The sequence below is a fragment of the Nuphar pumila genome, chromosome 9 (genome assembly GCF_984573655.1).
Source record: "Nuphar pumila chromosome 9, dmNupPumi1.hap1.1, whole genome shotgun sequence".
In the NCBI taxonomy this organism is placed as follows: Eukaryota; Viridiplantae; Streptophyta; class Magnoliopsida; order Nymphaeales; family Nymphaeaceae; genus Nuphar; species Nuphar pumila.
Window position 1 is genome coordinate 119,473,433 of NC_143257.1, and position 18,225 is coordinate 119,491,657.

Below are 18,225 nucleotides of genomic sequence, written 5' to 3' on the forward strand. Positions count from 1 at the left end.
TGGATCTGAGACACAGTCTTGGGCCTCCATATCTGAGTCCTGGTTACCTTAGATCTCCCCTGCATCAATTACCTAACAAGGCAGCAAATATTACAACCTACATCTATATACTAGGAATTGGTTACATGGCATTATTCTGAATAATGATACTTTATTAAGGAGTGGCCATCAGGCGGGGGTGCCCGTCCGGCTTCGGGTACCCGGCCCGAATAAAGTCAGGCCGGGCCAGGGCCAATTAGATAATCGGGCCTTAATCAGGTCGGGCCCATGTGCAAAATGTACAAGGCCCCACAAGCCCTACCCATTAACTGGGTCGGGCTTAAAAGGCCAGCCCGACACGAGCCCAATTATAACCGAGTCGGGCAGGGCTCAGACCTCAATATGGGTTGGGCCATTATCGGGCTGGCACCGCCTGGCCCAATGTCCACCCCTACTTTATCTTTATATGATGTAAAACTTATCATGTGTATTTAGAAATTTGATACTTACTTAACTCAAAGAAAATCTTAAGTAGTTCCCATAATTGTTTTTTTTTTCCTTGCATATGTAGAAGTTTATGAACATTATAGAACCTGTACATGTGTCTTGCGAGTACAACTTTTTCATTGCAAAATCCTTGGACAACTCAACACATTTTACTCTGGTTTTGATCTTTGTCTCAACCATATGAATAGTGGGGCTACGTGGCACACAAGCCATTTCCGTGAAACATGCACTAGACAGTTTTACTCCTGCAATGTTATACTAGAAATGCATACTTTGTCATGCATACAAATACAAAGTACACACAAATGAGCAGATATAAAACTGAGCAGCATATCCTAGCCCTTTCACAGCCACACAGTCAACTAATTCATAAGATACAGCCGCTCCCTATCAAGATAATACAGCCCACTTTGGAAAAATGGCACTCTTCCAGAGTCAATAGATCAATAAAAAAGACAAGAACAGACATATCAAAACAACTGATTTCTTTAGAAATTCAACTTGCCCTTCTGCAGGAGATGAAGGTCTAGAAGCAGAACTACCATTTGTAGCTGAAATGACTTCCTTTGAGCATGTGTACTTGCAGCGACTGGGAGGGACCACCCTGTATACTCCATTGATGGTCAGTAGGTAGATATCCTTGTTGTTATCTTCTCCAAAGGAGTAGATTATGTTCAAAGCAGGGAGGGGATTTCCTGGTGTATATGTGCAGGGGATTGGAGAGTCTGCAGCACAGTTGAAGGGAATCATGGTGCTATTGAACTTCCCACTGCCACTTGGGTTTTCAATACTTGCCCACAATGCTGATGCATACAAATCAGCATGCAAGTACCTGAAATTTGTCATATTCAAATATAATACAGCCATCAGCCAGAGTATCCCAAGTTGGATTCAAGCAAAAGAGTATGATTCATTGAGTCACTTACACAATAACTAGAAAAGTTTCAAGTTTTCTCACTCACCTTCCATACATACAGGGATCTGTTGTTGACCTATAATAATATCCACCAGTTATTGAGGCAGAACCTTCATTCTTATTGACAGAGGAATGGTTATAACCCATAATAGGAGGTATTGCTTGTATGGAGCTGGCACTTGTATTCCCTCCAGGAGTTGATAGAGGAGTGAAAAGATATGGACCCTCATAAACACGCCATCCTAAATTTCCACCTTTCGTTACCAAATCAACCTCTTCATATAGTTCCTTAAAGAAAGATACCACACCAGTTTAGTCGTATTAATTAAAACATAAAAACCTTGAGAACTAGTCCATGATATCATAACTTTTGATTTATTCACAAAAAAAATAGAAAGTTCATGAAACCAAAAGACAGTACATCTCATATAGTTCATTGCCAGAATTTGAGGGGCCTAAAGAGGTGAAAATAAAAGAAACACAAACAAAAAGATGTTCATCAGCTTACATCCCTTGATGCATTTGTAAGCAATCAGAAACACGTGAGAAAAAAGAAAGTACTGTATGTCACATAGGTGCGGGTGCAGGTGCGATGATGCGGCACTTTAAAAACCTTGGGTACGGGGAGGATATATATATGCATACTGTAACAGTTTTAAGTTAGCATTAATAATGAAATAAAAATAATTATCATATTATCAATTCATCATGCATAAATTCATGCAATAAATCAAATTAACTACGAGTAACGAAGTACAAGTCAAGTCAAGTAGATTGCATACCAATCAAACGAGTCAAACAAGTTAAGCAGAAAAGAATCAAACAAGTCAAGTAGAAAATAAGCAAATTATACTAACAAAGGTTTTGCCGAACCCAGCCTTGGGTTCAGTAGATCCGAACCTAGCAAGCCTGGGTTCGATTCTTTTGAACCCATGGTTGTTGGGTTCAACTCTGCTGAACTCAGGCTTGGGTTCAACTAAGCTAAACCCAACAACACTGGATTCAGTAACCCTGAGTTCGGTTCTGTTGAACCCAGAAGCATAAACTAGCAGGCCTGGGTTTGGCTGAACCCAGGAGCATAAACCCAGGACTGGGTTTAGGTTGTGCTGAACCCAGGAGCATAAACTAGCAGGCCTGGGTTTGGCTGAACCCAAGCCTGGGTTTAGGTTATGCTGAACCTAATAAGTAATAACACTGGGTTCAGCAGAGCCTAACCCAACAACCATGAGAGCCAAACTCATAGTTGCTTGCCAAAATAAGGGGAGGATGAGAAGGAAGGAGAGAGAGAGAGAGAGAGACAATGTTTGTGTATGAGAGAGAGGAGGAGGAGGAGAAAGAAGAAGAAGGCAGAAGGAGGCTTACCTGTCGCCCCGGGTACTGGTAGGAGGAAGAGGACCGCTGTGTTGCTGCCGTCGGTAGAAGGAGAAGGAGTGGGGATGAGAGGCACGGAGTAAGGGTCGAGAATGGGATGGGGGTTGTGTTTTGTGAAAATGTGCCCTAACACGATTTTTTTGAACCGAAATGGTTCATTTCTAGACACTTATAACCCTGGCTGTGGTTGACTGCACCAATAAAAATTTGACCGCACCTGGTGCGGCTGATTTTTAAAATAGCCGCACTAGATGCCACACCCCCGTCACGTCGCATTGACACGGGTGTGGCAACCCTTTAGAAGTGTCCATGTGATATAGAAAGTACTCTGTCACACATAGGACTTACTATAGTAACCAAAAAATGCAAGCCATGATATCACAAGCATGCTTCCCCTTCTTCCTTCTAGGGTCCTAGTGTCAACATCTTCATGGAATATACTCTAAATTATCCTTTCAAAAACAGCAAGTTTTAGAGACCTTTCCCAGTCCTTCAAAATTTCTATTTTTTCACACATAATACTGGAAAAGTGAAACCAAGCAGCGTACTCACACCTTGACCAAAAGACTAATATTGGTAAACACCAGATTGTCCTTGGGCTAGAACTTGGGTGGTGTTAAATATAGTTGTATATATATACATATTTATATATGTATATGCTATATATGTATATTTCATTTATGTATTTTTTTCTTTCTAATATGGTTGTTGAACTAACCATTAGACACTTCTAACGGATAGTAGGGTCTCTCTTGTATGCCTAAAGTAAGCTCTTAAGGCTTGGTATGATAGTTTCAGTCAAGGTTGTATGTAGTGTATCGTTACCCATATCAGTCAAGCCCAAAGTGAGATACATATCTTAGCGTATTCTAAAAAATGGATTTTTTTTAATAACTTTTCAAAAATTCCAAAGAAAACAGAAAAAAATAGCAAAATTTATATAAAAAAAAATCACATGAAACAATGATGAATTTCACAAAATACAACAATAAAATCACATATAAAGCATTTATGTCTCTATGAGTTGCATAAGACATCATCAAACATCAACTGATATAGATAATATTGCATGCATATATCACAAGAACAATGCAAAATATCAAATATCTTGTAATCGTTGTCACACAAAAGCCCTCTCCCTTGCGCACGAATCGACATCCAAATCTCTCTCACGCCTCTTACGGTGTGTGGGTTCTCCTCTAAAGGCCTCTACACAAATGAGAGAATTGACCTTAAGGAGGTCTTTAAAACATAGTCACCAATATCACTGATATTTTGAAAATATTGTGATATTATCGACAATTTCAAGGTTGTCGATAATATCAATAATATATCACGATATTTTCAAAATATCAGCAAATAGAAAATATCATGATATTTTTTGAGTTTTAAAAAAAACAAATTTGTATTTCCTATTTTTTATTTATTTTATATTTTAAAACCTTTAAAACATGTTTCTTTATATTTTTGAAAGAAAAATAATACAAAACTTATTATTTTCTTTGGTTTTATGTTATTTATATTTTTTCAATTTTTTAAACTCAAGATTTTCCCGAGATATTCCTTAGATTTATCAACTTTTGAAAATCTCTTCGAGAAATACCCTCGCATAGAAATTACGTTTAACGATACAGTTGACTGCTTTAAAACCCAAAATTAAAAAACTCAAGTTTTGGCCCTTTTAAAATGTGCCAGACACATATCGTACAATACATTGGGTACGATATAGGGTTGTGTCGTACTGTCACGAATTAAATTTCAAAGGCCCATGCGGCGTTGAGCGAACCTTGACCCAACAAGTCTGTTAGCAAGTTCCAAAAGAGAACACAACGGATATTTCGAAAGCAACAGGTTCGCAAGCAGTATTACTTGCAAACGCACAGTTACAAGCAGACAACAATCACAAAGCAAAGAGAGAGTTGAGAGAGAAGAACATTCAAGAACAATCAATTCATTGAACGCGGGAATATACAATAGTATCGTGCACCACGTTCAATTAAGAAAAATGCAAAAGTACATGTACGAACTCTATACAAACATTACAAGGCCGAAAGGCTCGTGTAAGCCACGTAGGGCTTTTGGTAGGCTTATTATATGGCTAAAACTGCACAAAAAGTTTGGGCCTAACATTCTAAACCACCTAAGTTGTCGACGTCCACTGCTGAGGGAAACTAGTGGACGTTCTGCATTTTCTCCCAACTGGCTTCTTCTTCTAGCAATCATGTTCACTTAAGATACTCTTTGATTTGTTCTTGAAGATTGCACAGATGATCCATGATGTATTCTACTTTTTTGGCATCAGTTGTGTGAAGAGGTGTTGGTGTAAGCGTGGGCTGGTTGCGGCTGTTGTCTTCTTCATCGGCATGAAATGACTTGAGATTACTGACGTGGAAGACTGGATGAGTTTGAAAGTGTGGAAGAACTTCGAGCTTGTAGGTGAGGTTGCTTACTCGCTTGATGATAGGAAATGAGCTTTTGTATTTGCGGACGAGGCCCTGATGGAGACCCCGGAAGATACTGGTTCTCTCTAGGTACAACTTGACCAATACAAGGTCTCCAACTTTGAACTCCACAGGGTGACACTTCAGATATGCCTACTTCTTAATCCTCTTGGCAGCTTTGTGCAGAAACACCTTGGTCAGCTCAGTTTGATCATGCCAGTCTTGAGCAAAACGATAGGCAAGTGGCGCCTTGCCCTTATAGTTCGTCACGATGGTGTGCGGTGTCTGGGGTTGTCTCCTTGTTTCCAACTCAAAGAGATTGTGGCTAGTTGATTCACACTTCTACAAGTTATGGGAAAATTGAGCGACGTCCAGGTCTACCCAGTCTTTCTTATTTGAACCTACGAAGTGTTGCAGATATTCTTCAAGGAAAGCGTTGGTTCCCTCCGTTTGGCCATCTATTTGGGGGTGGAAGCTGTTAAAATATAGTATGCGTATGGATCTGGATCCAGATCCATACACACGTTAAATGAAACACATACACAATATTGTTTCATTAATGGCATTCTTGCAATACTTTTGTAACAAAAGACTCATTGTATATCTGCTCCTTTTTATAAAGCTTAGGGCTTGGAGGTCGAGCTATTGTGCGCCGCCCCAGCCATTGTGCATCTCTCTCTCTCTCTCTCTCTCTCTCTCTCTCTCTCTCTCTCTCTCTCTCTTCTTGTTTCCTGTGAAGCTGAACCACATACATACGAAATCTCATATGGTATCAAAGTTGTGGTTGCGGAATCCTATCAGAGGCGTGTGAGGCGTGTTCAGCGATGATCTGAAGAAACAGGTTTTGATTCATCTGAAGAAACAAGTTTTGATTCATCTTTCCCCTCTTTTATTCTCCTCTCCTCCCCTTCTCTACAACTCGTTCTTTTTCTGCTAGTTCTTTTATCATCATCGTTCTTTTTCTGATTGAGGCAATCCCATCTCTGTCTCGGTCCCAGAACTAAACAGGTTTGTAAACTTCTGCTACTCGTTTTTATTTTCTTGATTCTCGTTCATTATCTGTCTATCTTCTTCTTCATCATTAAAACTACTTCATCATTAATGTCTGTCACTTTTTTTCTTGACATCAATGACTGCAACCATCATTTCTAAGTGTTCTCCTCTTTGATTGCACTCTCCTCTTTGATTGCAAACAATCTTTTTTATTCCAGCAATTTTTTTTTCTTTCTTTTATTATTGTTTTAGTGTTCTCTGTGCAACACCTATAGGCAGATTATAACAGTTTACAATCTTGATTCTGAATCTGAAAAAAAGAAGAAGAAGAAAAGGAATTTCCTTTCAAGATATTGGTAGCACAGATACATGCCTTGTTGAAGTTCTATTGATTGATTAAGTGATCTCCAATATGTTTGTTTCTTTTCATTTGTCTTATTTGCTTATTCATTGTCCCATTGATATGCATTACTCCTCGTCATCTGGTCCCTCTGCAAATTTCTTGAGTCAGCTCGTTACAGAAAAACTTACACATTCTAATTTTTTTACCTGGAAGAGGCAAATCCTTCCTTTTATACGGAGTCAGGATCTCGATGAACATCTGGATGGTTTAGTTCCTATACCACCACGGCTTATTTTGCAGGAAACCAAGGATGAGAAGGGTGACACAATTACCATTTCTATTAAGAATCCAGAGTATACAGCTTGGAGGAAGCGAGATCAGTCTTTGGTTGCTTATATTACGTCAACTAGGGGTGGCAATCGGGTCGGGTTGGCGGGTCAGCATACCTCAACCCGAACCCGACCCGTTTATTAAACGGGTCGGCTGTGGCAAACACGAACCCGACACGACCCGCCAACCCATTTAATAAATGGGTTGGGTCGGGTAAACGGGTTTTCAGGTTCGCGGGTCAGGTTGGCGGGTTGACGGATCGGGTTGGCAGGTTGGCGGGTCAGGTTGGCGGGTTGGCAGACGAGTTGGCGGGTCGACCCACCCGCCTAACCCGTTTATTAAACGGGTTGGCGGGTTGGCATACCCCTAACACGAACCCGACCCGTTTAATAAACGGGTTAGGCGGGTCGACCCGTTTATTAAACGGGTTCATTTTTTCCAAACCCGAACCCGCCTAAGAGGCGGGTTGGCGGGTCGTGTCAGGTTTTGCCACCCCTAACGTCAACACTCTCTCAAGAAGTGTTGGTTACTCTTTTAGATGATTGCACTGCGGCGGATCTGTAGAGCAAGTTGTCTTAAACATACTATCAGATATCAGAAGCCCGAGTTATGTACTTAAAAAATGAATTTCAAAGTTTGAAGAAAGGCTCCATGACAGTCATGGAATACATAGGCCGCTTGAAGAGTATTACTGACCAATTGACGGTTATTGAAAGTGCTATTGCAGATAAAGATAAAGTTCAACAACTTCTCAATGGATTGGCCCTGATTTTGACATGTTTACCACAGCTTTATCATGCCTTCCTCACTTGCCCACCTTTGATGACCTTCAAGCGAAACTTCTCCAGCATGAGATGATTATGAAACAAAGGGCAGAAGGAAATGAATCAACTCGTTCTCATTCAGTTTTGGCCATGGACACTTCTGTAGGTTTTGGATGAGGGAATGGAGGACATCAAGGAGGCAGAGGTCGCGGACGTTTTGGGCAGGGAGGACGTGGTATCTTGCCTACACCTAATATTTCAGGGGGTTTTAAGACAGGGAACCAGAGGAGAATGCCCACTTGTTTCTTATGTAACAAAAGAGGACATGTGAAAGCTGATTGTTGGTTTAATCTATAGAATAGAGGAAAAGTAAACAAAATTGAAAATAAATCAGCTACTACTGTGGACACGAAAACGCCATCTACAGATGTGCAACAACTTTTGTTATCAACATTGTCACAGATGACGATCAAGCAAAATGAACAAGGCGAGTGGTATGTTGATTCTGGTGCTGCCACACATGTTACGGGTAATGCGGGTAAGTTATCTCACTTATTGCCTTATTTTGAAAAAGGTAATATAGTTACGGGAGATGAAACTTATCACTCCATTAGTCATACTGGCAATGCACATATCCCTACGTCAAAGTCCTCACTTCACTTGTCCAATGTCCTTCTTGCTCTTAATATTAAAAAGAACATTGTTTCTGTAGCTAAACTTGTTGACGATATGAATTCTTCCGTCGAATTTACTCTCTCTTCTGTTTATGTTAAAGATCTACGAACAAAGGAGATGTTCGCTAAGGGAGAGCGACAAGGAAACATGTACGTCTCCAAGGAGATTCCTTCAGTGTCTTCGCCTTCAATCCCAATCCTCCAGTTGAAGTCGTTCAAGCATTCTTCAGTGTCTTCGCCTTCAGAGTCTTTGTTTTTTCCTTCATTGAAAGTTTTTAATTCATCTCATTGTAATAAGCCAGATATTTGGCATAGTCGTTTGGGACATTGTAGTCGGGGTTTCGTTGAAAATCTTGTATCTGATGGTCTTCTTCCAGAATCTAGTTTATGTTCATTTTTTTATAATAATAATAAATGTTCTTTATGCGAACTCTACAAAAGCCATGTTCTTCTGTTTCATATTATTAATAAAAGGGCTTCAAAGCCATTTGAGATTATTTGTTCCGATGTTTGGGGACCCGCACCTATTCCTTCTCTTTCTGGCAGTCGTTATTATGTTATTTTTATTGATTCTTATTCCCGTTATACTTGGATATATTTCTTGAAACATAAGCATGAAGTTTTCCAAATATTTCGGGAATTTCATTCGATGGTCAAAACAAAGTTTTCTTGTGATATTGTGCATTTACAATGTGATGGTGGAGGAGAGTATTCATCAAACGAATTTATTGCCTTTCTTCGAGATAAATGAATAAGTCGATAGGTTTCTTGCCCTCATACCCCTCAACAAAATGGGGTTGCGGAGAGAAAACACAAGCATATTGTCGAGAGTGCGATGAGCATGTTACATGATAGCAATGTGCCTGTTAGTCTCTGGACAGAAGTTTTTCACACATCTGTTCATGTCATAAATCATCTTCATATGACACTTCTGGATTGGAAATCTCCCTATTATATTTTATTTGGGCAACATCCCTCTTATGATGAGTTGTGTGTTTTTGGTTGTGTATGTTATGTACATATTGATTCATCTCTGCGAAATAAGTTTCAGGACAAGGCCGTCAAATACAGATTTGTTGGGTATGCAGATGAATACAAAGGCTATCAATGCTATGACCCTACTACAAAACGTATTAGGACCTCCAGAAATGTTTTTGATGAACGAAATTATTTAGGTCAATGCCTCTGAAGAGTTGTCATCTCGAGAAGTAGAGGTATATGATCCATGGATGAGCGCAGAGCTTTTTGCTAATACAGGAGAAACATGTTAGGCAAATTGTCCTTCCTTCAGCTTGAGTAGGGAGTTGAATGACTCACAAATGCATGTTGAATTATCTTCAATTGAGTCACCCCCAGTAGAACGCTTCTCTGGACAGATATACACTAGACGGGACAAAAATATAGAGCCGAGGAATATGGAAAGCATCGCCAATGATCCGGCTTAAAGGCTGTCATGCATTAGGCATCCTATTCAATGATGGGTGAGCTATGAGATCTTTTCTCTTGATTTCCAGTTGTTTATTGTTAGAAAATATGCGGAAATGAATTACAAGAATGCATAATGCATTCATAAGGTCCAACATTGGACAAGCACAACCCCACAATGGGGAATAACAAAATAGTCCACTAAGGGACACCACAATAAGCTTACGAAGAGGCATAAGTTGCATATGCTTTATTGAATGAGGGCCTAAAAGGCCATAGAGAATACAAGGGGAGTAACCCCTATTTATGCGCAAAGAAGAGAGGAAAAGAAGAGGCCAAAAGGGGCTCCCCATAGAGACGTTGGGAGCCCCCAACGGTCACATTTGTGACCGTTGGAGGCCCCAACAAATCTATGTGGGGCCCCCACTTGCGTGAAATAAAAACAAAAAATAAAAAATATAAACTAATTCTAAAAACAAATAAATAGTTGTTTTCTAAAAACAACGATGTAGCTAATATAAAATGACAGAAATACCCCTATCGGGTATTGCATACATATGTATATATATATATACATATGTGTGTACGAGTACACATATTTTAACCCCCCACCCCCCTCAAACTTTGCGGGGGAAAAAAATCCCAAAAGTTTGGAAATACAAAAAGAGTCTTGAAAAGAAGTCCAATTCTTCAAAAGTCTTCAAGGGAAATCTCTATTATATATATATATATATATACATATACATATGTGTGTATGAGTACACATATTTTAACACCCCCTCCCCCCCCCCCCTCAAACTTTGCGGGGGAAAAAAATCCCAAAAGTTTGGAAATACAAAAAGAGTCTTGAAAAGAAGTCCAATTCTTCAAAAGTCTCCAAGGGAAATCTCCATCTTTATAACATCTCAGCAAATACTTTCAAATGTAAGTCTTCAAAAAATGTCTTTATTGGCGATCATCCCCATAGTTCCTCCATTGATCGAATCCATGATGTATCTAAGGCATCACATCTTAACGATCCTGTAGAGAAAGAACAAACCAAGAGAAGACTCAAAGTATACAAGAAAAATAAAATATTCTAACCCAAGAATTGCAACAATAATATATTGAAAAGCAAGAGTGGTTTTAAACAAGATAGTAACAACTTCTCAAATCATTAGATAAGAGGCAGCATTCCTTAAGGATGACGATAAATCATGATTTACTAAGATGAAATATGTCTATTAAGAGACATTTCAAACAAATAAAAAAAAAAAGGATATCTAAATGGCAGATCATAATAGGATAATTAAAAAACTACTTAATCATTTCAATACTATGTGAAAAAGTCTTCAAGAAAAACAATGTATAATGTCTTCAAAGAGACAATGCATATGAAGTGCACCAATTTCCACAAATCGTTTTGCACAAAGGCCCAATAAGTACTCAAAGGAATTTATCAATACTTAGAAGTAAGAAGTGTGTGCACAAAAGAACACAGATACAAATGCCCAAAGGCATGACGAATATGAACTTCAATAAGAGGAGCTTTATAAAAGCATATTTAACATGCATAAATCAACTATAGAGTTTTTCACATCTTTAGGAAGAAGAAGATCTATGTCAAACAAATGTCATAAAAATCATGATTTGACTAAGTATATTAAAAACATCCATCCAAAATTCAAGAATGAATGTTATTTGAGTAGAGAACCTTACACATTTAGGAAAATCTCACTCAAATGACAAAAAACTCATTTTGCATATCAAATACAAAAGTGGCCGAAAAACCATAAACACTTAATATATAAATTAAATTCCAAAATATCAATTTGATTTTAAAATATGCATATCAAAGATATGATTCACTTGTATCTAAAAGAAAACAAAATATGAATGAAATTTTATAAATTTCAACAATAGTTCATCCACTGCAAGCAACTACCTCATTAGTCCTCCAAAACCCACAAATCAAGTATATAAGCTACTAGAACAAGAATATAATCATAATGTCATTAAAGGCCAAAAGACACACACAAAGGTGTGCAAAAACACCTCTTGTCTACATATAATATTTGAAATGAATGTATCCATGACAAGGACAGGAGAATACACACCAACATGGACCAAAAGCATCTCTTGTCTTCGTAAAAAGACATTCAAAATCAAGTATGTTCAGCTACTAGAACAAGAGTATCAAGTCAACCATGGGCTCAAACACAATACATCTTTTGTCTACATAAAATAACACTTGAAATGATTGAAAGAATCCAACCATGGGCATACATCTCAGCGACTAGAACAAGGACACAAATGCCAACATGGACTAAAATCACACATCATGGTGTGAATCAACGTGCCTTGTCTGCATATAATGACACTCAAGACAAGTGTGTTCAGCTACTAGACCAAGAGAACAAAGCCAACAAAGGGCTACCAACACACAAAGGTGTAATAATATGTTTTGTCTACATATACTGACACTTAGATAAGAGGTATAAAAAGGAGAAGACTTTTGAGGCAATAAGACTTGTAATGACAAACATTTAACAAATAAACATTAATTTCAATATACCTTAAAACATTTAAGGTTTCAAACTTCATACATCCATCACAGGTACACATAATTAAGAGCATCCATAAAAACAATAGCAAAAAATAAATGAGTGACACACTCATAATTAGAGATCACATAACAAGTCATTTTAGAGTCAAACTACAAGTTGACAATCTAAAATGACATAACACGAGGTGCCCATAACTCACCTCAACAAACATCTTTAATATAACAATAATAAGGCCAAAAAGGATTGATGCATCATATAACAACTTGTGATGGATAAATATAAATGCTATAAAAAGGCAATGAACACTTAGGAAAATCATTTTCCAAATAGGCGATTTTACAAAGAGGTCTGGTTTGAAAAAATCAAATCAAAGGTCCAATATAATCAATCACAACAATATGCGTTATAATAACGATTTTGCATAAACACGAATTATGCTTAATCATGATCATTTCTTCAAAGAAGTTAAAAAGGTTTATTATACAACAAACACAACATGAAATATTAAGCAACGTCATGTGCACAAAGGCTATAAGCATACAAGCATAAATACTTGATAAACAAATGTGCACAAATGCACTTACACCACACTTGCACAAATATATAAAATACAAAAGAAGTGAGCAAACATGCACTTTTACGCAATACAAGATGTCGAATGACAATAATCTTGAATGAGCAAATAACAAATTTAGGACAACATAGGCATTAACAAAGATGGTAAGATTATGAAGTTTGAAAATCTTATGAAAACCACTATTGTAACTTAAAAAAGATGCTCACAATCAATCTCAAAAGATCCACAAAGGTTTACAATTATTAATGAATCTTTGAAGGATATTATACAAGAGAAAGATACTCACAAACAATCTTCTCACAATAATCATGAAATCTTCATAAAGAGTATATACTCATAAGAAGATTACAAGGACCAAAAGGCTCCTCAAAGAGAGTTCAAATACAAAAAACACGCAAGATCCTCAAAGGAGGGTACACACGAAAAGGAGAGGAAAAACTTCATTAAAGTGGGAGAAACCCCAACAAAGAAGAATAATAGGTTTATTAAAAAACCTTACAACAAAATAAGATTGCACTATGGCATAAATCTATAAAATCAAATATTTATTGAAAAGAAATTCAAAACTCATAAGTTTATCAAAAACATATGACTTAATAGGTTATAACCAACTCTTAATGCAATAAGTATGCAACAAGCATTAATGAAGACCATAAATTTTACAATGAGACAAACTCTTGAAATCAAATTTGAAGAATCTTTAAGAGTATAAAGATGTAAAGAGAATAACCATATTCCATAAGACCATTTTAAAACTTAATTCAATCGGTATTATAAGACGCTTTCTTAATCAATATTGTTCATATAAAAAGGACACATTAGGTAAGAGAATCAAAACTTAATAAGAAATTTTTCATAGATGATATATGTCAATCATTTTTCCAAAAAACACACGATATTATAAGAAGTCACATATAAGACTTTTTAGTGGATAAACACATATCTTTAATACGAAACAACAAATATGATGAGAGTGTAGAAGAGTATGTGATCAATACTATATATCTCACAAACATTTTAATTTTAACACAACTTTCTTTAAAAACTTATCATTCATATAAAAGATATTCTTACAAACAAAGTTAAATATAAATTCAAAAACTCCAATGGTCATAAATTTTTACCGACCCATTAAAGCACGTTTTGAGCAATCATATATCTAATTGAAAAAGAAAACAAGTTCACCGGTTTTTAGAAATTAGCATTTAAAATTTTTTAAAGAAAAATATACGAAAAAGTATAATATATGAAAAAGGTTCAATGGAGTATCAAGTAACCCAAACTCTTATAAAAAAGACAGAATGACAAAGAGAACACATATGAAAAACATATTTAATCCTTCATAATGCTCGACACTTAAAGAAATAGAATGCATACCAAATAACTTTAAGAAAGAAAAGAGAGAGAGAGAAATTAAAACTTCACCATTTTTCTTTAAAATTTCTTGAATAACACGCTTCCTGATGCACCAAAGAAAAACTCGATCCCAACCTAGCTCTGATACCATGTTAGAAAGTATGCGGAAATGAATTACAATAATGCATAATGCATTCATAAGGTCCAACATTGGACAAACACAACTCCACAATGGGGAATAACAAAATGGTCCACTAAGGGACACCACAATAAGCCTACGAAGAGGCATAAGTTGCATATGCTTTATTGAATGAGGGCCTAAAAGGCCATAGAGAATACAAGGGGAGCAACCCCTATTTATGCACAAAGAAGAGAGGAAAAGAAGAGGCCAAAAGGGGCTCCCCATAGAGACGTTGGGAGCCCCCAACGGTCACATTTGTGACCGTTGGAGGCCCCAACAAATCTATGTGGGGCCCCCACTTGCGTGAAATAAAAACAAAAAACAAAAAATATAAACTAATTCTAAAAACAAATAAATAGTTGTTTTCTAAAAACAACTATGTAGCTAATACAAAATGACAGAAATACCCCTATCGGGTATTGCACACATATGTATATATTTATATATATATATATATATATATATATATATACATGTGTGTACGAGTACACATATTTTAACAGTTTATGTCTAAGCTCACAAAATAGGATGAACCCACTTGTTTTAATCAAGCTCTTCAATCCCGTCATTAGACTGAAGCTATGAATGAAGAAATGAAAGCACTTCATGAATGCCAGACTTGGGAAATAGTACATCGGCCAGAAGGAAAGAATATAGTTGGTTCAAAATGGGTTTATAAAACAAAGTATAAGCCCGAAGGAAGTATTGACAGATATAAGGCGTGACTTGTTGCTCGGGGATTCACACAACAATATGGTGAAGACTACGATGAAACTTTTAGTCCGGTAGTCAAAATGGGTATAATTCGTGTCATCATATCCTTAGCAGTCGATCGAGGATGGAGCCTTAGCCAGATGGATGTCAAAAATGCATTCTTGCATGAAACTTTAAAGGAAAAAGTGTATATGGAGCAACCTCCTGGTTATGCCGAGAAGGATCCTACTGCCTAGGTGTGCAAACTAAGGAAATCTATGTATGGGTTGAAACAAGCGTCCCGTTCTTGGTTTGAAAGTTTCTCTATGCAAATTCAAAGTTATGGTTTTAAAAGATGCTCTCTGGATCACTCGCTCTTTATTTAGCAAAAGGCAGACATTGTTATACTTCTTCTTATATATGTTGATGACATTGTGATCACTGGGAGTTCAGATAATCATGTGCAAGACGTGAAGCAATTTTTAATGAAAACTTTCAAGATGAAAGATTTAGGAGAGTTGAGGTACTTTCTTGGTGTGGAAGTTGACATACAACAAGACACATTGACACTCATGCAACAAAAATACACTCTTGACCTTCTGGAAAGAGTCGGGATGACGAATTGCAAACCAGTCAGCACTCCTAGTGTATTACATCAAAGACTGAGCTCTGAAGATGGCCATCTTTGTGTCAACCCTACAACGTATAGAAGCCTCGTGGGGATGTTACAGTACTTTACCTCTACCAGACCTGATATAGTTTATGTTGTCAATCAGCTACGTTCACGACCCTAATGAATCAGATTTTCTACCTTTAGACAAGTTCGTGGAGTCTACTTGGATGACATCATGATCTATAACAACAACATGGAGAAACATGTCGGGCACTTGCGAACAGTGTTTCAGATGCTAAAGGTGAATGACCTATGTGTTAAAGGAGAGAAGTGTCGCTTCGGTCATGAGGAGATCAACTTCCTCGGTCACGTTGTAGGGCGTGGTGTGCTTCACATGGATGAGCGAAAGATAAAAGTCATCTAGGAATGGGTTCTGCCAAGAAAAGTGTCAAAGTTGCGGTCATTCCTTGGTTTGGCGAATTACTATTGGCGATTCATTGAAGGTTACTCTCTCATTGTTGTGCCCCTCACTGACTTGTTAAATAAGAATCGAGTATGGCTTTGGACAAGACTATGCCAAGATGCCTTCGACAGCTTGAAGAAAGCCTTAGTAAGGGAGTCAGTGTTGCGACTGCGTGATCACTCGAGACTCTTTGAGGTCCACACAGACGCCTCAAACTTTGCCATCGACGGAGTTATTATGCAGGATGCCCATCCGATCACATATAAGAGTCGTAAGCTAAAGGATGCAGAGAGGCGTTACACGGTACATGAACGTGAGATGACAGCCATCGTATATTGCCTTAGGACCTGGCGGCATTACCTTTTGGGTGTCCAGTTCGTTGTCAAGACGGACAATGTTGCCATGAGTTATTTTCAGACACAGAAGAAGTTAACACCAAAAGCAAGCTCGGTGACAAATGTTTTTGGCTGAGTTCGACTTTGCCTTAGAGTACAAGGTTGGGAAGACCAATGTAGTTGCAAACGCCTTTAGCCGCAAGACTGAACTGACTGTTGCGCGTGCAGAGCCTTCCGAAATGCATTTGGAGGGCGCTTTGTTGAGCTGCATCCGTGAAGGTACGAAGCAGGATCCGACGGCGCAACACCTTGCTTATCTGACGCAGGCAGAGAAGACTCGACGATTTTGGCTACATGATGGCCTCTTCGTGACAAAAGAGAGACGCATCTTCGTGCCATGGTGGGGAAGCCTCCGTCGAGAATTGGTTAAGGAGTGTCATGATACATTATGGTCTGACCATCTTGGTCAGGAGCGAACCTTAGCACTCCTTGAGCGCAGCTACTATTCACCATAGATGAGAGACGACGTGGAGGGGTATGTGCGAACGTGCCTCGTCTGCCAGCAAGACAAGGGGACCAACTAGAAAACAACCGGTCTCCTTGAGCCTCTACTGGTTTTAGAACGTCATTGAGAAAACATCTTCATGGACTTCATTGTTAGTCTGCCGAAGGTAGATGGCACCAGCTTCATCTTAGTGGTGGTTGATCGTTTCTTAAAGTATGTCACCTTCATCCCAGCTTCTAAGGAGTGTCCTGCAGAGAAGACTGCAGAGTTGTTTGTAAAGTACGTGGTAAAGCACGGGGGCATACCAAAGAGCATTGTGAGGGATCGTGATACTCGCTTCACAGGCAAGTTCTGACGTGAAGTATTTCGACTACTTTTCTCTAATTTGTTGTTTTCAACAAGCTTTCATTCGCAAACCAATGGGCAAACAGAGCGCATCAACGAGATACTTGAGCAGTACCTTAGGCACTTTGTTAGTGCCAGTCAGAAAAATTGGGTAAATCTCCTTGACGTGGCACAATTCTGTTACAATCTACAAAAGAGTGAGTCTTTAGGCCACAGCCTGTTTAAAATGGCCACTGAGCAGCAGTCGCTGACCCCGCACACTCTTGCCGCGCAAGAAAATGGAAGGTTATCATCCGCCTATCAGTTTGTTCGAGACGGACACGAATAGAATGAGTTGGTAAAGGCTTTCCTACACAAGGTGGCAAAGAGAATGAAGTGGGCGAACAAGCATCGTCGGCCCGTTGGGTTCCAAGTGTTGGTGAAGCTTTATCTAGGTCGCACAGGCATCTTATGCGGGTGATGCAGGGCAGGACCCGATTGGACCCATCGTGCCACCCGATCCACCACAAAGGGCAGACGATCGGACCCACGTGTCCGATCCCATCGCAGGTACGGAGCCACGACGCAGGGATGTACCCTTGCGCACCTACTCCAGGCGCGGTCCAGTTCGAACTTCACAGAGCCAGCAGCCGATTGAAGCCAACCCGGATTGCAATTTGGGTCCAAGGCTGGACCCGCGACTCGGGTCCAACAACAGTCTTTAAAAAACCCTCTCCTAGGGTTTCCTGGGGGAGACTACAGACTTTCTCTGGAGCAGCCTTGTCGTTCAGCAGTTTTCCTTTTTTTCTTCTTTGCCTTTACCCATTCTTTTATTCATTAGTGCATTTGTTTACGTAACTTATTCATTCAGTCTACTACCCTTTTGTTT

The 18,225-nt window shown here is 38.6% G+C and overlaps 1 protein-coding gene across 1 annotated transcript in view; it reads right to left on the reverse strand.

The window, feature by feature from the left end:
• Positions 1-723: 723 nt before the first annotated feature.
• Positions 724-18,225, reverse strand: part of LOC149829081 (HIPL1 protein-like) — a 50,235-nt gene continuing 32,733 nt past the window's right edge. The window contains exons 6-7 of the mRNA XM_090017273.1: positions 1,449-1,690; positions 724-1,318 (exon numbers count right to left, since the gene is read on the reverse strand). Coding sequence (XP_089873399.1) covers positions 922-1,318; positions 1,449-1,690 — 639 coding nt within the window. The 3' untranslated portion in view covers positions 724-921. The remainder of the gene's footprint in view (positions 1,319-1,448; positions 1,691-18,225) is intronic.